The 27,352-nt window shown below is 40.0% G+C and overlaps 1 protein-coding gene across 7 annotated transcripts in view; it reads right to left on the bottom strand.

Moving 5' to 3' along the window:
• Positions 1 to 27,352, bottom strand: part of Arhgap32 (Rho GTPase activating protein 32) — a 251,819-nt gene that overhangs the window by 110,318 nt on the left and 114,149 nt on the right. For 4 of the 7 annotated variants that reach the window (XM_006510445.4, NM_001370958.1, XM_030244426.1 and 1 more), the window contains exons 3-5: positions 6,113 to 6,204; positions 5,417 to 5,458; positions 5,002 to 5,086 (exon numbers count right to left, since the gene is read on the bottom strand). In XM_006510445.4, the coding sequence (XP_006510508.1) occupies positions 5,002 to 5,086; positions 5,417 to 5,458; positions 6,113 to 6,204 (219 nt within the window). The remainder of the gene's footprint in view (positions 1 to 5,001; positions 5,087 to 5,416; positions 5,459 to 6,112; positions 6,205 to 27,352) is intronic. The other 3 variants (NM_001370957.1, XM_030244425.1, NM_001195632.2) reach the window with 1 other exon arrangement.

Raw genomic sequence — 27,352 nt, 5'->3', positions numbered from 1 at the left:
AACACGTGTAACATAACAGAGCATGTTGCAGGACTGTAAAGACGTCAGAACAATCTATTTCTAAAACAGAAGAAACTCTGCACTTTTACTAATTTTGTAAAATGGCTATTCGCACTGGGTGGAAGCAGACTAAAACAACACAACGTGGCATAGCCTTCCCGCCTGCCTTCTGCTATCATGGCCCTTTTCCCTGCATCCTGCCACATCTCAGCTCTTTAAATCAGATCTCACAGCTCACAGACAGTTGCACATCTCAGCTCTTTAAATCAGATCTCACAGTTCATAGACAGTTTCTTAGCAAAAGAAACACTTGCCATTACCCAGTACCAAGGGTGCATCAAGGAATCCCATGTGAAGATAAAGAATGCAAAGCCAAGATTAAGTAACAACCTGGCCAGTGGTCAGGAAAGCATATATAGCACATGGTTCACAGGAGCGCTCTCTCTCTCTCTCTCTCTCTCTCTCTCTCTCTCTCTCTCTCTCTCTCTCTCTCTCTCTCACACACACACACACACACACACACACACACACACACACACAGGATTGAGAACCATTTTATCAGGTATAAAGTAAGAAAGAAGCAAGGGAATGCTCTCAGGGGTGCCGTACAGATGGCCTGGTTTCAGATGCTGGCTCTATTTTAGCTTCAGTCCCACGGGTCCTCAGTCACCTTTCTAAAAGTATCCACCTTTCTAAGCTGGAACAGAACACAGTGTAGAAGAGCCTTGGAAGACACTAACCAAGCTTAATAATTTCCAAATGGATGACCTGTGCATCAACATAACACTGGAGAATCCATCATCAATTCATCTTGCCCCATGAATCCAAAAATGTTAATCTTTACTAAACAATAAAAATAGAGATACACATGTATCTATTTCCAGACTACAGTTTGTTGGTTTGTCTAGTCCTGTGCCCGACCACAGTTAAGACAGGGAAAAAACAAGAATGATAATAAAAAGAAAATAAAGTATTCTAAGATATAGTGCATAGACAGAGAGAGACAAGCTGTGAAGCAGGTCATTCATTAGCTAAAGAAAAATAATGAATCACTGTAGTTTACCAGTCCTGTATACAAAACACAAAAAGATTAACAATGCCTGCTGTTATGGATGTTGGGCAGGACAGTCCACTGCCCCCATTACAAATGGGCATAGATTAACACACACACTCACCCCGCTCTTGCGTGTGGTTTAGCATTCTGCAGTTTCAGGCACCCATGCCTTCCAAAGTGCAAAGTCACTAACTGGAAAGTTACACACATAAGCAGCTCGAGCTCTCAGCTCTGTGTAGTCTTGACAAGAGCGATACACAGCATGCTGTCCTGCCCTCCATCCATTGTGAACCATACTCAACACTGTGTAGCCACTTGCTGTTCAGTCATCTTCCCATTATCAGATTAATTGCCATGGTACTGTAGGACTCATACTTAAATAATCTTTACTTCATGCAATAATGGCTCAAAAACATAATGTAGATACTAGCAATTTTATTAAATATATCCCGGCAATTATTTATTTTATTATCATTTATTGTTGACATTTTACTATTGTTATCTTCTTACTACACCTCATTTTTAAATTAAACTTTTCACTAGGCAGTAGTAGTGCACACCTTTAATCCTATGGAGGTAGACATAGGCAGATCTTTGTGAATTACAGAGTGAATTTGAGGACAGCCAGACTATACAGAGAAACCCTGTCTCAAATAATAATAATAATTAATTAATTAAGCAAGCTTTTTTTCCTAGGAAAAGACAGTATATAACAGAAACCCATACTATTATAGGCAACCACTACAGGGTTCAAGATGCATCCCCTGCAGATTAGGGAGATCACTACACTAACAAAACAAAACAAAACAAAACAAAACAAAACAACACCACCCCTAAAAGAACCTTGAAAATAAATACCAATATTTTAAGCATATATATGCCATGATCCACAGTCAGATGAATAAAACAGAATTATCTATTAACAAGAAGGTAGCTAAATAAATTATAGTACAATTTTTTTAAGTGGGGCTGAGAGATGGTACGTAGATAAGAACACCTGCTGCTCTTACGAAGGACTGCTAGGTTACCAGCACCCATGAGGTGACACACATCTCTAACTCCAGATCCAGGGGATCCAACACCTCTGACCTTGGTGAACACAAGCCCACACACAGAGCATATAGATGCATGTAGACAAAACCCACATAAAACAAAAGTAAGTGCTTTATAAAAATAAGGTAAAATAGCATGTTGTAGTTATCTGAATGAGAATAGCCCCCATAGACTCAAACGTCCGACTACTTGTCCACCTGTTAGTTAGAGATGATTGTGTAAGTTTAAGAGCTATGGTCTTGATGGAGTTAGTAGGTAACTAGCTGCAGGCTTTTGAGGTTTCAAGTCAGCTGTTCGTGCTGCCATGTCTGCTGGAACCCTCTGAAACCACACCCCAGTTAAACACTCGCCTCTGTAAGCTGCCTTGATCACTGTGCCCTATCACAGCTGAAAAGTAACTGACGCACACGGAGCTATGAAAAGAGGGAGTTACACAAGTACAGGAATGGCCGAATTACCCCCAAACATTTCATAGCTTCAGGTACAAAAACATGTTTCAGGGCAGTGCAGACAGCAGAATACACTTGTTTTAAAAATGACACAGCTAGATGGCTAGCTGTTGAGATGGCTATATCTATAGATTTTACCATATATTCTATAAACATTTTAAAAATTCACATCAATATATATAGTGTTAACAGAAGGTGTTTAAACTTGCACTTGGACTTTTTATTACCCTTCTTACATGTGTACAAGTCAACTTTTCACATTGTGACAAAACACCTGAGGAATATAACTTAGAAGACCAGACTCTGGTTCACGGTTTCCTAATCTTTTAGTCTACTGTGGCAAGACAAAGGTAACCTGCCCACACGAGGCACTGATGCAAAAGTGGCACAGAGGTTGTAGGATGAACCAACCACAATCTGATTGGCTCCTAAGGCCTACTCCATGGAATGGAACCTGTGCCTGACACTGCTTGGGTTGGCAAGAACCAGGACTAGATGAGCCATGGAACTAGGGGAAAGACAAGCACTGCTATTCTACCAAAGGAACAGAAATAAAATGACTCCTAACAACATTCTGCTATCTTCATGACACACACCTCCACTTAAGAGATTTAAACCTTCTAATCAGCCGTTCACACTATCTCAGAAAAGACAAACCCAGCTGAGTACTATCCATAATCTATATCTCTTGCATACATACATTATACAACTTTCAATCAAGAAACAAAATATGTAAGTTTGGTACTATAATATCTTACAACCCCACATACCTCAGCAATGAAGGAAATGAAACACAAAGACATGCTTGCTCAAGATCAAGAGTTCCTAGCTTCCTAGTAGAAAGGTTAACACTAACTAAAGCCTGTAATTACATTCTATATGCTTATCAATAGCAGCTTTGGTTTTGTTTTAAAATCAGAGTCCTCAAACACTTATGTCTTGTTACATAATGCCAGCATTTTAAATAATCTTCTCAATTTTGCTATATCTCTCTAGAATACTATTCCTGATGTCTGTGAGATGTATTGGAACCTCAATATTGTAGAAAAACACACAGACACAAACACACACACCTACACACACCTCTACACACACACACACACTCCTACACATACAAAGTAAGTTTACCAGGAAAGAATTGTAAAGCTATGCAAGCAAAAAAGTTAAGTCACTCAAGCACTTAATAGTCACAAAATGAAAAGTAGGTTTAGTACTAGCTTCTTTAATGACTCTTCTGTAACAAAATTATCATTTGTGGTTTGAAGGAGAATGGTCTCCAAACCTCACGTTTGAATACTTATTCTGCAGTTGATAGAACTCTTTGGGATGGAAAGGGGGAACTGTTTGAGAAGGAAAGGGAGGATGGTCTTGTTGGAGGAAGTGTGACACTGGGAGTGGTATTTGATGTTTCAAAGGCCCATGGTGCTCCCAGTTAGTGTTCCCTCCCCCCACCCCCACCCCGCGTCCTGGTTATTGTCTTAACATGTAAGTTCTCAGCTACTGCTCCAGTATCATGTCTGCCTACTGCCATGCTCCCCATCATGACGGTTATGGACTCTACTACCCTTTAGAACCGTGAGCCCCAAATTAAACGATCTCTATTATAAGCTGTCTTAGTCAAGGTGATTCTTCCCAGCAATAAAAAGGCATAAATGCAAGTTTAAACAAACAAACTACCCTTTGTTTGGCAACTCACAGTCATGTGTTAAAAATCTCTGTTGCATCTTAAACTGTCAATTATCTGAAACAGAGTATCCTGAGCTTTCATAAATCTTACAGATCAAAACCACCTAACTAGGCTTTAAGATGCAATTAGGAAAAGTAGCACACTGTGACACATAGAATCATGCCTGGATGACTTCCTTCTGGACAACACACAACTGAATTAGCAGGTGAAGAACTTGTGGTGTGTAGAAATCAAGGTCTTTTTTTCTATTCTACTATCTTGACAAACAAAATGGAAAACAGCTTTTGTTGCCCTGGGATAACAGTTTTTTTTAAAAAATAATTACAAGCTGCCCCCTTTAAAGCTTTCGTTTTTCACACTAAGCTGCTGGTGACTTATCAGCAGAGTGTTCCATCTGATGCCAAGGGAGACTGTTGAGGGCAATAATAGCCAAGACATTAGAATCAAGTGCAAGCACTGAGGTCTTCCAGATTTCAAAACTCAACAGTGATTGATTTAAACAAGGTAGTGGCAGCAAAGCTACAGAATTTCAGAACACAAAGCGACCTTGCAAGTCCATGGACAGAAGAACATGAGAACAAACAAGAAAAGCAAAGAATCCCTAACTGATACACATTAGTGTGGGGATTAAAAGGATATGTCAACTTGGCATTGAGTACTAATAAACAGGAAAGAAAAAATGTATATCAATCAATAAATACCAAAATAACAAATATCACTTATCTCAATTCAGAATATAAGAAATGTTTCAAATATACCTGTATGCTGCCAAACTCCACGTTCTCATAATGAAAATGTGCACATTCAGCCATCTTTGGAAAGTGTCCCTTTGTGAAGGGTAACCTAAAATACATGAAAGTAAATATGAAACAAGATAGTTGACTACTAAAAATTAGTCGAAAGATCAAGGATTTCAAAGCTCATGCAAGCAAAAATACTTGATAAGCACATGCATGTGAGTCACAAACACACACAGACCTGTTCAGAAACACATGGAACCAGATGAATACTGCACTGAGTGGATAGATATGAACCAAAAAATAAAACATTAAGCCTCTTAATCTTGCCTCAAATCAATGCTCATAGAAAAGCCATACTTTGGGCAAAGTAACTAGAATGTGCCAGCTTCTGCAGGGAAGCAGAATTCACAACACAAAGCACAGCAGAGTTTACCTGTGAATGTTGTCACAGCCCATCAGTCCAGGAGGGGTGGACCTGGGTACAGAACGAACATTTTATCCTTGTCTTCCCTAGGCTTACACCTGAGGCTTATGTCCCTGTCTAGTCCTCCTTTACCAAGGGAAACCCTGGGTTTCCTGTTAGAACTCCATGGGAGCCAGGTGTGCTGGCACACACCTGTAATACCAGCACTGGAGAAGCAGTGGCAGCCAGATCTCTGAGAGTTCAAGGCCAGCCTGGTCTCCAAATTGAGCTCAAAGGTAGGCAGGATTGTTACACAGAGAAACCCTATGGGGGGGGGGGGGCAAAGATTCAGGTATTCTATATTACAATAAACTCTAGATATCTCCTTCAGAAAAACAAACCTAGGGTTCCATAATTCAACCGAAAAGGCGGACTTTCCTTAATAAATGAGATTATGCATTAGAGGTTAAGAGGCCAGCTCTATACGTTCTCGTTAGACAACTGCAACCTAGTAAACAACAATATAGAAGGATGAAAATACGTATTTTTAGGAAAGTGAGTTGCATATAGACCTGTTCAGTTCATTGTTGAATTACAATGTGAGACTTAACAATATAAGTTGTTACATGCATAGAAGACTCTGATCTAGTTAAACTATTTCTAACAAATGAAGGCCTGCCACCCGTTTGTAGGACCGCGCTTGGAGCCCGCCCTGGAAGCACTCACTTCTTCACATGCTTAACCTTCGTGCTCGCTGTACTGCCACAGGACTTAAGAGTCAGGTCTCCAGGGATCTCAGGGACATCTGCTCCTCTTGCCTTAGGAAGAAAGAAACAGAAAAGCTATGGTGAGCCTGCTAGAGTTGAGACGTCTCTTATGAAAACAGACTACAGATACATTTTCACTCGTTCTTCTCAACCTGTACTAATAGAAACATGTTTTGATTTTATATATTTTCCTTTAAATTATGAACTTACTTGACCACTAGCAATTCAGAATAAGCTAACAGAAATATTAAATTTAAATACCTGAACTTACCGCATAAAAGAAAGTTTACTGTAAAAATAAATTCGAGTTCATATCATAAAATTTTATAATCAGCAATTAAGATTCTCAATATAAACTAAAACATCTCCTAGAAATTACTGAAATGAGATAAACCTGGTTACATTATAATTACAAACCAAAGTTTAAAATGATACTATGGGGCTGGAGAGATGGCTCAGCAGTTAAGAACGCTGACTGCTCTTCCAGAGGTCCTGAGTTCAATTCCCAGCAACCACATGGTGGCTCACAACCATCTGTAATGGGATCTGATATCCTCTTCTGGTGTGTCTGAAGACAGCTACAGTGTACTCATATACATAAAAATAACTAAATCTTAAAAAAAAAAAGATAAGTGTCACTACCATCTAGTGAGACCCATTTAACAGGTCCTATTAACAGTGGAGCAACGGGTATTTCTCATTTCAAATCCTGAAGGCCATATGTATGCCAACATACTCCTCAGTCTACCCCAGTTCTCAGAGAGGATTATGAAATTTAGTGAAACATTCAGGTGTCTAATTAAAAACATCTAAAAGCAAGAATTTTGTAGCAGTCTGGGGGAAAAAACAAAATTTAGGCGGGCGTGGTGGTACATGCCTTTAATCCCAGCACTTGGGAGGCAGAGGCAGGCACATTTCTGAGTTCGAGGCCAGCCTGGTCTACAGAGTGAGTTCCAGGACAGCCAGAGCTATACAGAGAAACCCTGTCTCGAAAAACAAACAAACAAACAAAATTTAAATCCAAGTATCTATCATAAGTAAATCCATGCTTAAGTCTAGATCAGAATATTAATGCTTAATACAAGTTAATCCTGAGAACAGAAAAGCAGAATATGTCACCTGGCTCAGCATTATCAGACTGCACAACTCAAGGTATGCTGAGAAGAAAATTACAACCTTCCACAGCCTTAAAAAGGACAATGACAAAATCTAGGCAGTGTAAACTGGACTTAGACTCACGGTCTTCCTGCCTTAGCTTCCTAACTCAAGAATCACAACCTTAACTACATTTCTTTCTTATGAAAAAACTGGTCAGTGTGTGTGTGTGTGTGTGTGTGTGTGTAAGAAAGAGAGAGAGAAAGACAAAGAGAGAAAGAAATAGACAGAGAGAGAGAGAGAGAGGAGAGAGAGAGAGAGAGAGAGAGCGCGCATGTGTGCGAGTGTAAGGAAACAGTTCACTCCTCAGCTGTGACATCACACACCACACACTTTTTCATCTCTGGTCTGCGTCTGCACGTTAGTGAGAACTGTGCTGTCTCTTTCCCTCCGCTGCTGGCTACAGGGCTGGTATCACTTGGAGCCATCTGTTGAGGTTTCTGGTCATTGTGAAGTATCCTCTTCCTTTGCTACTCTCTTCTCTCTTCTGTTATGGATAGAAAGTGAAAACTGTGCGATCTATTAATATATTCAGTGAAATAAAAATGTAGACCACAAAGTCAGTGTCTCTAAGCCAACAAAACAAAACAAGCTCTAAGCCTTCAAGACAGATGAGGCAACCATTTAGGCAACTTCACACAAAAGTTGGTTGAGTAATGGTTTCACTGGCCACCAGACTATAGGTCAAATGCTGTAGGACTGAATTTGTAGGTCCCTGATTTTTATAGTAACTTTTAATGGACTGTGGCCATGTTTGGTCCGAGTTGGGAAGCTGCCTGAACATTGTGGCTCACGGGCCTACAGCATGCACCAGATGGCCCTGTAAGAATACGTTTGCCAACTTGTCTAGTAGATGATTCCCTCATCTTCCTTTTTTTAAATGGTTTTATGTTGATATTTAAAGATATTTTAGCATGGGAATAGGTGATGACGGATAAGAACTGGTGAGATAATAATTGGATGTGGGGTAGTGGGCTGTGAGAGAAAGCCTGGTAAGATGGAGCTAAGGCTAGAAGCCTCAGGGACCCTGAGGAGCTTTGCCTCCTCCTAGCACCCAGCCCCTGACATGTACCCACAGCCCCCCATGGAGAGATTTGTGGCCATTAGTCACATAGAGGTAGCACCCCAAGCCCTCCCACATGTAGATGAGGCATCTCTAACCTCTCAGACCAAGCCAATAGGAAGCACCTACTTTCAGACCCCAACCCACCCCAAAACTGTATATAAGACCCTACCCAGAAGGAACAAAGGTGTAAGAAGTACTGCTTCATCTGAGAGCGTCTGTCATAAGAGCTGCAACACTGGCAGGGAAGAGAACTGCTCCCCCAAAACTTCCACCACCAGAAGCTCCCCCGCACTGCCCTTGCTGGCTCTCAGCCTTCCACTGGCTAAGCCCTACTCAGGTCAGTGCAGCCAGTGCAGTCTTGGAGCAGCAGCAGCACAGGGGGCAGCGGCAATCCCCCTCCCTGCCTGTGCCCTGTCCCTTTAAAGACTTTTAAAATTTAATGAAAATGAAGGCACAACATATCAAAACTTATGGGACACAATGAAAGCAGTGCTAAGAGGAAAACTCAGAGCTCTGAGTGTCTCCAAAAAGAGCATACACTAGCAGCCTGACAGCACATCTGAGAGCTCTAGAACAAAAAGAAGCAAACACACCCAAGAGGAGTAGACAGCAGGAAATAAACAAACTTAGGGTTGAAACCAACCAAACAGAAACAAAAAGAAGTATACAAAGTATCAACAAAACCAGGAACTGGTTCTTTGAGAAAAATCAACAAGATAGATAAACCCTTAGCCAGACTAACCAGAGGGCAGAGACTGAATTTCCACATTAACAAAATCAGAAATGAAAAGGGAGATATAACAATGGAAACAGGAAATTCAAAAAATCATCAGATCCTACTACAAAAGCCTATACTCAACAAAACTGGAAAATCTGGATGAAATGGACAATTTTTGTAGACAGATACCAAATACCAAAGTTAAATCAGGATCAGATAAACCATCTAAACAATCCCATAACCCCTAAAGAAATAGAAGCAGTCATGAAAAGTCTCCCAACCAAAAAAAGCCCAGGACCAGATGGTTTTAGTGCAGAATTCTATCAGACCTTCAAAGAAGACCTAACAGCAATACTCTTCAAACTATTCCACAAAATAGAAACAGAAGGAACACTACCCAACTCATTCTATGAAGCCAGGTTCACTGCCTGTTCTCCCTTGGAGGAGGAATGGTTTCTGTCTAATCAGGAACCTGTCACAATTTCCTTTCATAGAGGATTTCATAAGAGATTTTTTTTCTACTTCTATCATGTTTAATGTTCAAATAAATTTTAAAAACTGGTTGAGTGTATATTACTTTTAGCTTCAGAAGATATCATGTATATTTAAGAGGCATTTAACTATTATAAATTACTCTGATGACTTAAAAATGTCAATACTGAGTTGTATATTTTAAAATAAATTTTATTAGTTTAATAAAAAATTGGCTGAACCCTAACAATATGTACATACAAACAAAAAATATATAACAGAAAAAGATCAGACTTCAATGAGGACATCACTAAAGATAAGATCTAACAATGAGCAAGAATATGAAGTAGTCCTAGATGAAAATAACCATCACAGAAGCAGAAAGGATCATGTGGGATTCTATTAAATATGCAAAAGAAGGCAAATACAAACGGCACATCCATGGTGCAGGATTTCTTGTATGGGAGTGATAGATACACCTGGTAGAAAAGGTTGACTGAGAAACATTCAAGAGTTTCCTGAATTTTACATAACATCCTATTTTTGAATCTTGATCTTGTTCATATTTGGAGAAAACAAGTAAAATTATATATGTGTGTGCAATTATGTGATATGATTTTATATGTATATACATTATATATGTGTGTGTATGTATAATTATTACATATGGAGAAGTTACTTACTATATGTAAACTAGGCATCCATTAAAAGATAAATAAAAATTAAATGGTGAAAATTCAGACAACAGTAAAATAGAAAATTATAGGCCAGTTGCAAAACAGCAAAACGAACTCATTTTATCAATAAAAATACATCATAACTAAATTGACTTCACTCCAGAAATATAAGAGGGTATATTATTTTTAAATCTATATATCTTTCCATCTTAATTGTAATTAAAATGAATAGGGTAAACATTACAGTACTGACTTAATATATACAATTTATGTGATAAAACTCACACGTCTGCATGACACACTTATGGCTGAGGCTTGGAAGCTGAAGACACTCATCTCTGTCCTATCACATTCTACCAAGACAGGACTGCTTTTCTTTTTGCCATTTTCATCTTACATTGGCAAGAGTACAAACTGTCACCTGCATAAAGGGCTATTCTCTTCCAAGGCTATTTCTAGTAACTAAGAATCAGAAGCCGTGTAGATTTCTATTAGCAGGGGACCAGATGAGCACAGTAATGCTGTGTCCATGCAAGAGACTGATCATGGCTATAAAGCAATCAGAAAGACTACCGTCTACTGCTGTGACGGAGTCTTCACCGTGCTTCCTTAGAAACAGCAAATATGGATATACATGTGCGTTTTGCTTAAAAAAGAGAAGAGCGGGAAAAAACTAATTTAAATGTTTACCAACAGGGAAGAGAGAAAAAAGAATAAAAGACAGATTGTTCCTATTTTGAGATCTGCAGGCCACATAAATGAGTTAAATCACAGTAAAAATAAATTAAAGTGGGAAAAAGCAGCACTCTCTAAAAATAGAGAAATGAAATAAAACAAATGATCCTAATTATATGTTAGTGGCTAGGCAGAGAGGGATCACTTCAAATGGCAATAAGAAAACAGTATATCCCTCCAAGGATAGTTTCTAGATAAAACAAACTGCTTTCTATAAAGCTCATATTCTCATTTTCAAATTATTAAGGGTATAAGATGGACCATGGCTCCGCACGAGCCTGCCCACCTGAGTTCAGTCCCAGATGCCATGGTGCAAGGAGAGAACCACCTCCTAAGCTGCCCCCTGACCTCCACGTGCATGCCACGGCACACACGTGCTTGTTCTCACATCACACCACACCACGTACAAGCATGAGCACATTAACAATAAATAAAATTAAACTTTGAAATGAATAAAAATAGAAGATTAGCGCAAGCAAGCAACTACTAATGTGACTGCAAGCCTAAGGTCTTCAGTGTAAGAAACAGCAACACAGAACTGAGGCCTCTGAGGAGCAATCTGTCGTCACCCCTGCTGTGCAGTGAGAAAGGTGTGAGGGCTTCCACACAGCCCGCCTGACAAGTGCAGAAGGCCCTGAGAAGCTCAGTCAGGGCAAGGCACATGCCTGAGTGTATGGGAAGTGCCTTCTGATGAGGTTTTGACCTGAGTTCTACATGAAAACACAGCTGAGAGCTGACTAAATACTGAACCGAAAGTGTCGGTTGCTGCATGAGGATGTGTAACAGGAACAGGGAGCTGTCACATGGCTTCATCCCGGCCTCAACACTTAGGAGAGATATAAAAAGCACATGCCATGTTCATCAACTGTAGAGAAGACAACTGGAAGGGAAAGTGACACTGAGTGCTGAAGGTGAACAACTTCAACGAGCTGCAAGGCACCTGTAACGCATGTCACGTTCACTGAGAATCAATTCATGAAAAGTTCTGTTGAGTAAGGATGGGGTTGGGGACCATGCTTTGCTTGATAAGAATTCACGTAACAGGAATTGAGGCCAAAACCTACCAAAGCTTAATCTAATCCAAAGGGATTTTCTTCCAGTAAAAAGCCAGCACAGTCTTTACAAACACATAGCTTGCTACAGCAAGCACTTGCTGCTCTACAGTCTGATCCAGTTAAACCATAGGGGCAATTGGCCCATTCTAGTAAAACAGAATTTGATTTGGAAAAACCTGCAAAAATAGGAAAACAGTGTTTTGTCCTGTCTGCTTTAACTGCCGTCTAACCCCCTGAAAATGACTCTACCATCCTCCCACTAAAGCAGAAGAAGAGTCTTTCAATTACCAATTTTGGTGACCACCTATGCAGATAAAGCAGTTGGTAATGATGCCTGGCTAACTGCAACATCATTCAGCAGTAATGCAATGCACCAGGTTCTAAAACAGACAAGAAAGCCACTTCTACAGTCACTCCCCAGCACAGCCTCAACCGCTCCGCAGCATCTCTGGCTGTATCAAAACACTAACAAGTATTAACAGACTTTAAAACTCTTATTCTCTGAGAATAAAATACATGAATGTAATGGTTTTTGATCATATCTAGTCCCCTTGGTCCCTCCAATCTTTTGAAGAAAGACAAAGGAGAAAAATGCACTATGTGGAAAGTGCTCAACCTGTCATAGAACTGAAAGAAAAATGCCGCCCCGCTGCAACAAAGAAACTGAGGCCAAAAAAGAAGCAGCATTTTGCACAGTGTTAGTCACAATATTTTAATTGAATTGGCAAGTAATTTGGGGATTTCTATACCATTTGGTCAGCAATTGTCTGTTTTAAGAGTAAAAAGAAAAATTATCATAAAGTTATTCACTAAAATAAAAAATATAAAATAAATTCAGGACTTGTATTTTATGGGATATTGTATAATCATTAAATATATTTAGTACTAGTTTTTCAAATCTCCTTTATTTCTTTTTTTTACTTTTATTATCTTTAACTATGTGCAAGGGTGTGTGTGTCTGTGGGGGGACGTGCAGGTGAGTACATTATCCTAGGAGGACAGAGGCAAGTGGCTAAGGACACCCTGGAACTGAAATTACAGAGCTGTGAACTACCATATTGTTCTGGGAATCGATTCAGGTACTCTGGAAGAACAGCACCAAGTACTGAGCCACCTCTCTGTCCCCATAATACTGTTTTGTGTTCACAAAATAGCAACATACTAAATACATAAATCGTCCCAAGCAACTGGTTTCATGAATATTGATGGATTTAAAATTCTTCACTATGTCTATTTTCACCAACTAATATTATCAAATATGGTAAATACACTATGATGTATAAAAGCAAAAGCAAACCCATAATGCTGCTGTAGTAGGTAAAATTCTAAAACAAGCCCTCGGCCGACTTCCCCTCCCTTCATCTGTCAGGGAACTTCAGGGAAGTGGGTCTGCAGATGAACTTAAAGGCTCAGATCTCGCAGACTTGAACACCAGATTTATCTGGTGCAGTAATTCAGAGTAGATTTCACCACGCTAGTAACAGAGGTGAAAGTCAAAGAAGGCTGGCTTTGAAGGCTGAAGGGCCAGTTGAGAGTAATTCAGATCATTTACAGAGCAGAGATGTGTTCCTCTCTGACAGCCAGGAAAGAAAGCTGGACCTCACACCTAGGATCACCCTGCTGCCAGCCACCTCAATGAGACAGGAAGCTAACTGCTTAGCTCCATCTCCAGAGGAGAGCTTGGCCCAGTGGCAGCTAGTTTCTGTATTTTGAGACCCAAAGCAGAAAACATTCCACTAGCCCAGCTTATGGAACAAGAAATAATAAATGCCAACAATTTTCAGCCCCTAAGCTTGAAATAAAACTATCTGAAAATAAGTTAGAAAATATGGTCTCCGGGGTACTGGCTAGTTCACATTGTTGTTCCACCCATAGGGTTGCAGTTCCCTTTAGCTCCTTGGGTAATTTCTCTAGTCTCTAGCTGCATATGTATCAAAAGATGGCCTAGTCGGCCATCACTGCAAAGAGAGGCCCATTGGACTTGCAAACTTTTGTATGCCCCAGTGCAGGGGAACGCCAGGGCCAAGAAGGGGGGGTGGGTGGGTAGGGGATTGGGGGGGTGGGTATGGGGGACCTTTGGGATAGCATTGAAAATGTAAACGAGGAAAATACCTAATAAAAATAAATAAATAAAAATTAAAAAAAAGAAAATATGGTCTCGAGTTGCCATTTTCCACTTTTACTTTCTGAAGATTCAGTTTGTTTCTTGTATTTAATTTAGCACTAGAAAGAGAGAACACAGCTACTTTTAGACTAATATGATAAATATTTCTTGATAATAATTAAAATTACATTTCTGTCTAAAATATAAAGAAGAAAATGTTTTCTATCTTTAACTGTTGCAAATAGTAAACAAGATTCTAAGAGTTGTCTCTATGTGACAGAGCTGCACAGCCAGTCACAGCCAGTCACAGGGCTGTGCTGGCTAATTCCATGTCAACTTGAACAAGCTGTACTCATCTGAGAGGAGGTAACCCTAATTGAAAAAACACCTCCCCATAAGACTGAGCTGTTAGGCTGAAAAGATGGCTCGCTCAGCGGTTAAGAGCACCGACTGCTCTTCCAAAGGTCCTGAGTTCAATTCTCAGCAACCACATGGTGGCTCTCAGCCATCAATAATAGGATCTGATGCCCTCTTCTGATGTGTCTGAAGACAGCTACAATGTACTCAAAGGGAAAAAAAAAAAAAAAAAAAAAAAAAAAAGACTGGGCTAACTGCAGGACTGTAGAGCATTTTCCTCATTAGTGACTGATGAGGAAGGGCCCAGCCCATTGTGGGTGGTGTCATCCCTGGGCAGGTGGTTCTGGATTCTATAGGAAAGCAAACTCAATAAGCCTTGGTGAGCAGGCCAGTAAGAGCACCCTCTCTAAGGCCTCTGCACCAGCTCCTGCCTCCAGGTTCCCTTGAGCTCCTGTACCGACTTCCTTTGAAACTGTGAGTGAAATACACCCTCTGCTCCTCAAGTTGCTTTGGGTCATACTATTTCATCACAGCAATAGTAACCCTGGGGGTGCACGCCTCCTGCATTCCCAGTGCACAGGAAGCTGAGACAAGGATCATGAGATGGGGGCAGACTGGGTAAATACACCAAGAAACAGCCTGTACTGGCTTGAACAAGCAATAGCCCAGACACTCAGGCATTTGAACATGAGGTCCCAAATTAGTGCAACGGGTAAGGGAGATTACAGAACCTTTAGGAGGTGTGGCAGGGCTAGAGGAAATAGGTCACTTGGGGCAGGTTTTAATAGTCTGTAGCCCTGCCCCTCTTCCAGGTCACACTCGCAGCTCCCCTTGTGATGAAAGGTGATGAGTGAGCCTCCTGTTCTAACTGCCAGCTCCCACACCTTCCTTGTTGTCATGGGCTCCCTCTCTGGAACCGAGAAAACCAAATCTTTCTTCTGTAAGATGCTTTTGGTCAAGCTGTTTTACCACAATAATAAACTACCTAGTTCAATGTCAAAGAAAGAGAGAGAGAGAGAGAGGGGGAGGGAGGGAGGGAGAGAGAGAGAAGGAGGGAGGGAGGGAGGGAGGGAGAGAGAGAGAGAGAGAGAGAGAGAGAGAGAAAGAAAGAAAGAAAGAGGAAGAAAAGAAAAGAAAAGAAATAACAAAACCCTGCACAAAGTATTATCTATCTACATAATCTACTAGATAAATGAGATTTTAATGTAAACTTATGCTATCACAAAAAGACAACAAGAACACACATAAGGCATCTCTGAAATGACAAATGTTTACTGATACCTTTGAAGATATCGTTAGTCAAATATTGTCCCATTTCTGACAAGGGAACAAAAGATAATAAGGAAATTTAATAATTATTCTAATACCTTAGAAAATTAACCTATTGAACCTAGAGTATATTACAATAAGTGACACCATCAATATATGATGCATCCTTGGTGGATAAGCATGTCACAGAAAGAATAATTTAGTGTGTTTTGAATATTTTCAGAAGAACGTGGATACAAAATATACATATTTAACAAAAACAACACAACAGTAATAATTTTTTTCACTTATTCAAGAGGCTTGACAATTTTATATTCTTCAGGAAAATCATCCCCATGCAGTCTGGACAATAAAAAACAGACTTTTCTATATCTGAATACCACGAGTTCATGTGAAAATCTCCAAAAATCAGCCACAATTACTTAAAAGATACTCACACTAAGACTCTGAATGCTGCCTTGAGTTCTCTCCTAAAATTCTGTTTAGCATTACTGAGTGTATCACATTTGATAACTAGCATATTTAGTAAGTACTAACAAGTTCATTAACACGACAATCCAGCCAGGAGGGGTGGCACACGCCTTTAAAGAGGAAGCAGAAGCAGGCAGATCTCTGTGAGGCCAGCCTAGTCTACATAGTCTACAAAGTTGAGGGAGAGAGCGAGGGAAGGAGGGAGAAAGGGGGAGAAGGAGGAATGAAGGAAGGAAACATCTAGAGTTCTATGAGATAAATAATGGTAATTGGTATATTTCTAATGTCTGGACACCACAGACTAGGTCCAGCAACACACCAGCTAATAAATTACCTAGACTCATCCACAGACAAGTACTGGAAAACCAAAAGCAGAAATCAAAGAAGGCTGAAGGCAGGTTTAAGTCCCTGGACAATTTACAAGCCATATAAATAGCCTTAACTAAAATATGTTGATCCTTCAGTTCAATTATCTATTTTTAACTTACAACAAAAGCATGAAAAGACCAGAGTCACAGGAGCCACGGTAGCTGAAAACGATGACAAAGCTAGCTGACGTCAGCAGAAGAGTCGCCTTAAGGCTCACGTCTAGAAACATCTCAGTGAACCAATTAACAGCAAGGGAAATTATTCAAAGGCAAAGTTTAAAATAATTTTTAAGATTATTAGCAAGTACCATTAGGATAATTATCACAACTTCTCTGCTAGGCAACAGCTAGTTAATCAACCTAAATTAGTACATTTACATATTAGTAATTTTATGCTTTTTTTTACAACTGAGATTCATCTTCTCCGTCCCTTTTTATATCACTCCATTTGCCATACTGTTTTAAATTAATTCTGCTTTTTCGGCTTAGACTTGGTTCCACGGATACATATAATTTCATCATGTACTTTCTAAAAGATTCTAGGGAAATAGAAAAGTATACTACAAGCTTTGCTGGTATTTTATTCAGGGGAGGAGGTGTGCACACAAGCACATGGGGAAATTACTGGCTCTCACCTGTGTGTGCATGTACATGGAAGGCAGAGGTTAACCTGAAGTGACATGCAACTGCTCTCCACTTGGTTTTTTGAGACATGGTCTCTCACTGAACCTGGAGAACACTGTTTCAGCTGGACTGCCTGGGCAACAAGACTCCAAGTTCCACTTGTTTCTGCCTATCTTTATCCCATGTGCTCCAGTTACAGGCAGCATATTTGACTTTAAAGTGAATCCTGGGTGTCTGAACTCAGGTCTGCATGCTTGAGCTGCAAGCAATTTACTCACTTAGCCATCTTCCTTGCCCAAGATACTTTATTAAAATTACTTTTCTTCAATGATACTAGAAAGTAACAGTGGTCTATTCTACAATAAATTACATATTGCACATTGGCTCCACTAAGTAAAAATAAAACATGTGTACACACATACACATAAACGCACTAAAAAAAAAAAAAAATCACCTCTTTATCAAGATTGCTCTGCAGGAATAATCTAGCTCTTCTATCCAAGGTTGCTCTGTAGGAAAGGTAAGCAATACAAGGGAAAATGCTGGAGTTCAAAGAGCTGCCTGTGACAGCCTTTAGAAAGTACCAATAAATCTCACTATTGTTTTAAAAGAAAGGAGGAGAAAAAAAAAACAAAAATCAATGAAGAAAAAACTTATATTCATGTCTGATTGCTGTCTGTTGTGAAAAAACACTAACCAACACCACCTGGGAAGTAAAGGGTTTGTTTCATCTTACAGGTTACAGTTTATCATCAAGGCAGCAGCTACCTTTCTGATATAACCCAGGCACACCTGCCTAGGAATAGCACCTCCCACAGGGGCTGGGTCCTCACATATCAATTAGCAAGTAAGAAAATGCCCCCACAGACACCCCTACAGGACATCTTGTTTAGATAATCTCTTATGAACTGTGTAAAGCTTGTCTTTGTAGCTTCAGTTTGTAAACGTCTTCTCCGTCACCTTCTGATTGGTTTCATAAAGAGATGAATGGCCTACAGCAAACCAGGAAAGGAAAGGCGGGACATCCTGGCAGAAATAGGACTTCTCTAGGAAAGAAACAGGAGGCGGGAGACTTGCCAGCCAGAGGCAAAGGAAGAAACATGTTCTGGTAAATGAGCCATGTGGCATAATGTGGATTAGTATAAACAGGTTAATTAAGTTATAAGAGCTAGTTGGGAACAAGCCTAAGCTAATGCCAAGCTTTCATAATTAATAAAAAGTCTCCATATCATTACTCGTGAGCTAGTAGGTTAAAGACAGTCTGCAGGTACCATCTGATCAAGACACGTATCAACTGAGGTTTCCTCTTCCCAGGTGATTTCCCATAGACTTGAGTTTGTATCAAGTTGACAAAACTAACCAGCACAATGTTCAGAAAGTAAAATAAAGAGAAAAGATCAGTGTTTTAAGGGGAAAAGTCATTTCCTTTGGATAAAGAATGGCAGTTTCCTTTAGTGAACAAATATTTCCTGAAAACAAAGCAGTAACTAACCATAACTAAAGGCTCTACTCACACAACTCACATTGCAGTGGGGAAGCAAATAATCACATAAAATTTCAGTATTTGTAAATAATACAGAGAAAATTAGAACCGAAACAGAGGGTGCTGGCATTCTGTCTGGACTCCACCCGACAGTTCCTGGTAGCAGCCAGGTATGCTCCTCCCCACAGTTACCTGGCAATAGCCAGGTAGGCCTGGCCCACTATAAAAGGGGCTGCTTGCCCCCTCCTCTCTCTCTTGCCTCTTGCTCCCCCTCTCTCCATGTGGTCATGGCTGGCCTCTACTTCTCTACTCTCTCCCTCTTTCTGCCTTTCTCTGCCTCTACTACACTCTTAACTCCCCTCCCCATGCCCCGAATAAACTCTATTCTATACTATACCATGTGGCTGGTCCCTCAGGGGGAAGGGATGCCTTGGCATGGGCCCGCCGAGGCACCCCGTTCCCCCATACCTCACCACACCCCCATAAAACATATTCTTATACCCCTTTATCTTTTTATAATCACAACAGGGGGAAGTACAAGGTTACTGTTTTGTTAAGATGGTTACATATGAATAAAGACCTCTCAAAATGAGGAAGTGCCTTGCACTGACCTGGAAAACAGCACTTTTTAGGCAAAGGAGCACACATAGATGTGGGCACACATAGGCGTGGTCACAAATATGCAAAATCCACATGTGTCATCTATAACTAATTTTTGGTATTTCTTATACTGAACATAAAATAATATCAAAAGTCTAGTGTCGTGGCATCAAAATGATGGAGGAGCACAAGTGTGGTGGTTTAGAAGGCTTCCTCCGAGGTATGAACTTAAAGCTCAGCACACCTGAGAACTGTGTAAGAGTCACAGTGGATGGAGCAATACAATCAAGAGGAAAGGACTTTATCTGAGTCATAACAATACAAGGTGTTTAATACGGACAATACAATCAAGTCAGTGGATTAACATAAACAACAAAGCTGGAAAAGGGAGGGCTCTTGCAAGGAGTCCCAAAGATGGATGTGTAAAAAGTCTGTAGTTCATGATGCTCAGATGTCCTTAGGAGAGGGACATGGAGGCCACGTGCATTGTAATGGCAGTGAAGACGCAGGAAGGAACAAACCTAAAGGGACGCATGGAGCTGTAGAGGGAAAGGTATAACCCTTATGAATAGCCGAGTGTAAGCTTGCAGGCACGTGCTGTGTCTTTAAGTGATAGCGGGGATGGAGCTCACACGGGCAGAGCTGACAATACTACACACACTGACTGTTCTCCTTTTAAAAACTGTGATATTTTAGAAAATGAAATTGTATCTTGTTTTTGGAGATATAGATGTTAACATAGGTATTTATAGACGAACCATTGGTTTTCTTATCAATAATTTCATTTGCTCCAACATGAACTGACCTGCTTCTAGCGAGCTTCTGACCGCATGTTAATTTTAATGACTGAAAAGAAAACTGAAGTGAAAACCATTCATAACAGAAAGCATTAAAATAGCATGCTCATCAAAATTCACACTGCCGCTTGGTGAGCTCCACGCTGCACTATTAAACCCAACAGCCTTCGGTTCCCAGTGCTCTGAAGCATCTGTTCTTAAAACTACGGATGCTCACACACTGTTTCTCTAACCTAAAGTGAATAACAAACCTAAAGTGAACCTAAAGTGAATAACAAAACCATTACAATACTAAAGACACCTTAGGTGTGATGGTCAGGGTGGATTTTGTCCAAAACTTGAGGAAAAAAACAAACAAAAAAACCTCCTCCACCACACACACACACACACACACACACACACACACACACCACACACATCAGGTGTTTTATGTTAGCGTTTAAAAGACCCTAATGATGCAATTACTAAATAATCTCAATGCTAATTACAAATAATTTATTTTTAGTAATTTAGAAAGTTTCTATTTCTGTATATTTGTTTGTTTGTTTGTTTAGCTCACTGGTTTTGTTTCACCTTGTTTAAAGAAGTGGGGGTAGGGCCTTACTATGTTGCCTAGGCTGTCCCCCAAATTCTAGACTCAAGCAAACTTCTCAGTTTCCTAAATTGCTGAGACTGTAGGCACTATGTCTAGATTAGATTTTTAATTTTGTGAGAAGGGTTCCATGTATGTGCCTGTGCCTGTGCACATCTGTGCAGCGCACGTGTGCCCATGTATAGAGGCAGAAGATCACATCAGGGGTCCTCCTCAGGACCTCCTCCTCTCTCACTGAACCCAGAGCTCATCTATTTAGCTAGACCGGTGTTAATAAAACCAGCCTTTTTCTGCCTCCCAAGTGCTGGGTGTGGAGAGTGGAGGAAGTCCTGATTGAGTGCGTACTGACATGAGCGTGGCTGGGAAAAGGGCACTGATGTGTCAGATTCTAGGTATGGAAAGGACATCCACTGGCCAGAGTGTGAATGTGACCTTAGCTAAAACCCTATGTGCAAACGGATCCTGCAGAAGCGTCCTCTTCCGGGATGGCTGCCTACATCCTCCCGACCCTGTTCGCCTGCAGAGCCCTTACTGAGATTAGCAAACCCTGGCCAGGCTTGATACAATGTATCAGTGCTCTGGGTCATCTCCACAGAAGCACAGCCTCACTGAATCCCACACTTTAGTTCCTTGTGTCTCTTAAGTGCCTTCTTCCCTGTGCCGGCAGTCAGGTTCCCAGCCTCAGCAGCTTGGATTACAGCAAGCAGGACTACACCCAGATTTTAATGTGGGTGCACAGATCCAACTCAGGTCCTCAAAATTATGTGACAAGTGCTAATTTAGAGTTTACTATTGCTTTGATTTTTAAAGTGTCTTTATATAAAATTCCTTAAATTCAACAGTTTATAAATTTTATAAATCTTAAACCCATTTATTTCTTATGAACTCAAAAACTAATTAAGTGGAACTGTTTTAGAGAAGATTTCTGAAAGGTTTTCTGTTGTGGCTAGCCCTGGAGCTAATTATATTTGATGTTCATTTCTTTCTCCTGTGAGTGGTTGTGAACAAGGAATGAGTCAGCACTCAGGTGATGTCCAGTAAACCTGCTTCCCACCTTAATTTGTAAAATAAAGGAGAGCTGATGATTGGGCAGATAGAAGGGAAGGAGGAGTAGAAGGTGGGAGGGAGAGAGGAAGGAGAAAGTGGAAGAGGAGAGGATGAAGAGGAGGAGAAAGAAGAAGAAATTGCAGAGCAGAAGCACATGGCCTGGAGAAACTGCAAGTTCTGGGGGGGGGGGGGTGTCTTATAAGCTATGGAAGAGGATAGTGTAGCAGTAGATCTGCCTAATCTAGATGCGCAGTATGTAATCATATTAACTGTGCTGTGTTTTCATTGCCTGGGCTTATTTGGGAGGAGATTTACTGCAACAGTTTTCTCTGATTTTTTTTTTTTCAAAGTAGTATTTCCTTTGAGTAGTTGTTGAGAGAAAACAGTGCAAACTTTATTTTTACTCAGTATTTAAAGTGAACGTGAAGTTCTAGAGATAGGTTACTAAAATACTGGCTTATAGTTCATCTCTGCATTTTAAGTTTCTTTTGTTTTAAAGTTTTAGATTTATTTATTTTTAAGTGGATGAGTGTTTTAGCCTTAACGTATGTCTATGCACAATGTACATGCCTGTTGCCTTCTGAAGTCGAAAATGAGTGTAAGATTCCCTGGAATTGGACTTACAGACAGTTTGGAACCTCTACGTAGATGTTGGGAACTAAATTCAGGTCCTCTGGAAAAACAGTAAGTGCTCTTAATCACTAAGCCTCTCTCTAGCCCCCACTTTGTCTTTTGACATGGGATCTTGGGTAACTCAGGTTGGTCTCTAACTTGCTACACAGCTTATGATGACCTTGAACCTCTGATCCTCCTGCCTCCACCTTGGGAATGCTGGGACTACATGTGGGAGTCTCCATACCTGGTTTCTGTGGTCCTGGGGATCAAGCTCAAGGCTTGATGCATGCTGGGCAAGTATGTAACCAAGTAAACTGCACCCCCTCGGGGCTCCTGTATACTTTTATCATTCAGAAATTTGCTATTTATTGAATGTGATGTTTTTAATGGAAGGATTATAGTACCAGCCCTCAAGAAACTTACACATGAAAAAACTAAAAATAATAAATGAGATTATAACAAGGAACTGATGATATATGATATATAAGAAGTAATTTCCACATGTGCTCAGATAAATTAATTAGCATTCTAAAGACAGAATTCAGTAATTTTGTGTGTGTGTTGAATGTAACACTTTAATACAGAGTGAGTGTACTATTAACAAAAATAATGCTGTCTTCTATTCACAAATTCAATGTAGATCTACAGGAAGTTATAAAACTATAAGGAAGAATTATGAAAGACAATAATGGACAAACAAATCACTAAATACCCTTTTGATGGAATGCTGTTGCCTCCAGGAATTACTTGAATTAGTATTGAATTTTGACTATTTTAAACATAGTAAAAATGGAATTCAATTTACAGAAAACTGAAAGTAATTCAAATAGTCTCAAGTTAAAAGAGATACAAATTGTGTCCCCTAGAATGGAGCAGTCTGCATCCATGTGCACGTGCTGTAGCACCAGACAATGTAAATGAAGCTGCTTTGGATCTCTAGAGCAGTTTTAATGTCTGACAGCAAACATGTCACCTTGACAAGATCTGAAATCAACTGAAAGGCAAAGTGTGGCGTGTTTTCTTGATGAGACTAACTGAAGTGGAAGACCCAACCCAAAAGTGGGTGGTACCTTGCAATGGTGGCTCTGATATAAGAAGGCCCAGAGGCCAGCTTTTGCTTTGTGCATACTTGCCTTCATGCTCGCTGGTAAGATGGTCTGACGGTTCAGGAGTTCATCCACCACGGCAGCTGCTGCCGCCGCCACCGCCACCGCCACCGCTGCCATTCTTCACTAACATCTGAATTTTCATCTTGGCCTGAAGACCAGTCTCACTCTCTAGGAATTTCCCAAACTTTCCAGGCCAAACTGGGCCCCGCCTCTCCAGTATGAAGAGGGTACTTTGTACTTACTACCTAGGTGGTACAGTGTAAGCTTTTCTAATAGCCCCTTTTTAGTATATAATTGTTATAACATTTGTGTTCCTCTAGAGAATTTTAACATAACTCTTAAAGGATTCCTTAATTAAGTTAAATATATCCTATTTTTCCTGAAAGTCATGATTACATCCTCTTTTAAAATGAATATAGGGGGCTGGAGAGATGGCTCAGTGGTTAAGAGCACTGACTGTTCTATCAGAGGTCCTGAGTCCAATTTCCAGCACCCACATGGTGGCTCACAGCCATCTGTAGTGGGATCAAATGTTGTGTTTGAAGACAACTACAGTGCACTCATGTACACAAAATAAATCTTCTTTTAAAAAATGTGGTCTCTACCCTTCTGAGAAGGACAGTAGAAGGACAATACGTTCACAACTGATTACAGTCACATACCGAGATCAGTACTACAGTACAGAAAAAAACAGCACACTATGAGAACTACAGAATGATTTTAACTCCAGAAGACATGGGAAAGGCTTTCCTCTAGCAGGCTTGTCCAGCCTTTCGATATTACAGTATGGTGTTGTCATCTACAAAGTTCATACTCAAGAACCATGCAATCAAATTACAAAATTAAAAAGTCACATAATGGGGACTGACAAATGGCTCAGCCTGTAAAGGCACTTCCTGCCCAACAATAAAAACATAGCCACTTTAATTTGATCCCCAAAACCCACACAAAGATAGAAGGAAAGAACAAACTCCTACAGTTATAGTCTGACTTCCACAAACATCTTTGGAACATGTATATACATACAGCACATACGCACACACATACACAGAGCAGTAATAATAAAATGTAAAAATTAAGAAAAGATAATTTTGAGTATCATACAATAAAGGAAGAATAGTCACCACTAATTTTCAGTAATATAAATGCAAAATATTGCACAGTGAACTAAAAGTAAATTAATAGTTAAGCTATGTACTCTGCATTTTCAACTCACAGAAAAACAACTATCTGAAAAATCAAAGGCAAAACATGCTGTAGAATAGATATCATCATCTAGAATTTCTTCACAAAATTACAAGATTGTAACCTTAGTAGCTTTTCAAAGTAGCTCATCTGTTAACTGAACAAGGAAAGCTGATTATCAATGAAGTCAACTCAATTATGATTAACTATAGCAGCCCAAGAAACTCATCCAGAAAATACAAACTGGCTTAATTCCATTTAGAGAAAATTGTTCTTTGAAGACTTGATATAATATCAGCAGTTGGTAAAAAAAATAAAATAAAACAAAATAAAATAAAATAAGTGAATTGTGTTCCTTCCTTCTTGATGAATATAAATGTAACCAACATGGCTCAGACACTAATGAGTTTAGAGGATAGGAAGCCTTGGCCTCTGGGAGGGATATGTATGGAACATCTACAGGACAGAATACTCATAAATAACTTAAGATTAGTTCAATACAACCCAAAGTACAGTTTACTTTTACCTGATTTGGGGAAAAATATGTGTTTTGCTGAAAAAGGCTTGGTTGGACATATTTCAACATCTATACTGAACACTAAAATATTTAGTAACTTATTTTTGTAACAGTCTTGGTATTTCTAAAGGAACGTAACCTAAAATTATGAGGCAAAGCATGGTTTATGAAGTCATTTGAAAGGCTAGTATTCCTAGAGTCATATGTATTCACAAGCTACTATATACACTTTTCAAGCTATCAAATATTAAGAAGGGATATTTTCATTCCTATGCAGTTTACAATGAAAATAATTTTCAAACTCAAGCTATACGCTTACAGCAGTATAGGCAGACCACAATGAATGTGCAAAGTGAGTTTCCATATTATAAATGTTATTTAACTGTGTAATGAGGTGCTTGTAACTAAATTTCATTGAGAAGTGGTTAATATGCAGTACAATGAGATATTAAAAGCAAATATAAATAAAATAGCAAATATAAAAACCAATAACTCTATAAATGCCAGTAACAATATTTGATCAAGTAGCATCACATGCTTGGAGCTCAGAACACAGCGCAGCGGCAGTGTGCTTGGCAGGCAGGCACGCACAAAGTCCCTGGGTTTAATCCAGTTAAAAAGACCATTACGCTTAAGACCTGGTATCAATACATGCAAATCTATCTGAAGGAAGAGACCTTTTACAAACTGAATTTATGAACTCTCATAGATCATCATTTATATATGAATGTTTATGCTACATTTTTATGACAGGTATTATTAACTTTGAACTAAATTGAAAATAGTATTATAGCTCATAAAAAGAATTCAATCATTTTTACTAATAGACCCAAAGTACAGATTTTTTTTTTTTAAATAAATGAGTAGCTGAAACAGACTTTCTGGAAAACTACACTGATGGACTTTGTACTAATTTCTCAACTACAGCGTTTTCCCAGCAACTCAGTAAACTCGATTTTTTTTCCAGGTTAATCAAGTCAAAAGCATGAAGTCATCTTTGACATCTCTAGCTCACACTCTTTGCCCATAAAAATCATTTCTTTTAATCTATAAAAACTGGATTTGGACTCTAACCGGTTCTCACTGTATCTGCTACTATCCTGGGTCAGGCCATTATCACTTCTGGCTTAGTGTAGCACCCTCACTGGTCTCCTGTATCACTATAGCATCCCTCACTGGTCTCCTGTATCACTACAGCATCCCTCACTGGTCTCCTGTATCACTATTCCATCCCTCACTGGTCTCCTGTATCACTATTCCATCCCTCACTGGTCTCCTGTATCATTATAGCATCCCTCACTGGTCTCCTGTGTCACTATAGCATCCTACACTGGTCTCCTGTATCACTATAGAATCCCTCACTGGTCTCCTGTATCACTATAGCATCCCTCACTGGTCTCCTGTATCACTATAGCATCCCTCACTGGTCTCCTGTATCACTATAGCATCCTGCACTGGTCTCCTATATCACTACAGCATTCCTCACTGGTATCCTGTATCACTATTCCATCCCTCACTGGTCTCCTGTATCACTATAGCATCCTGCACTGGTCTCCTATATCACTACAGCATTCCTCACTGGTCTCCTGTATCACTATAGCATCCCTCACTGGCCTCCTGTATCACTATAGCATCCCACACTGGTCTCCTGTATCACTATAGCATCCCTCACTGGTCTCCTGTATCACTATAGCATCCTACACCAGTCTCCTGTATCACTATAGAATCCCTCACTGGTCTCCTGTATCACTATAGCACCCCCTCACTGGTCTCCTATATCACTATAGCATCCCTCACTGGTCTCCTGTATCACTATAGCATCCTACACCAGTCTCCTGTATCACTATAGAATCCCTCACTGGTCTCCTGTATCACTATAGCACCCCCTCACTGGTCTCCTGTATCACTATAGCATCCCTCACTAATCTCCTGTATCATTATAGCATCCCTCACTGGCCTCCTGTATCACTATAGCATCCCTCACTGGTCTCCTGTATCACTATAGCATCCCACACTGGTCTCCTGTATCACTATAGAATCCCTCACTGGTCTCCTGTATCACTATAGCACCCCCTCACTGGTCTCCTATATCACTATAGCATCCCTCACTGGTCTCCTGTATCACTATAGCATCCTACACCAGTCTCCTGTATCACTATAGAATCCCTCACTGGTCTCCTGTAT

Source organism: Mus musculus, chromosome 9 (assembly GCF_000001635.26).
Source record: "Mus musculus strain C57BL/6J chromosome 9, GRCm38.p6 C57BL/6J".
Taxonomy (NCBI): Eukaryota; Metazoa; Chordata; class Mammalia; order Rodentia; family Muridae; genus Mus; species Mus musculus.
The sequence above is the reverse complement of the archived record's forward strand: the minus strand, read 5'-3'. Positions and strand labels throughout refer to the sequence as shown.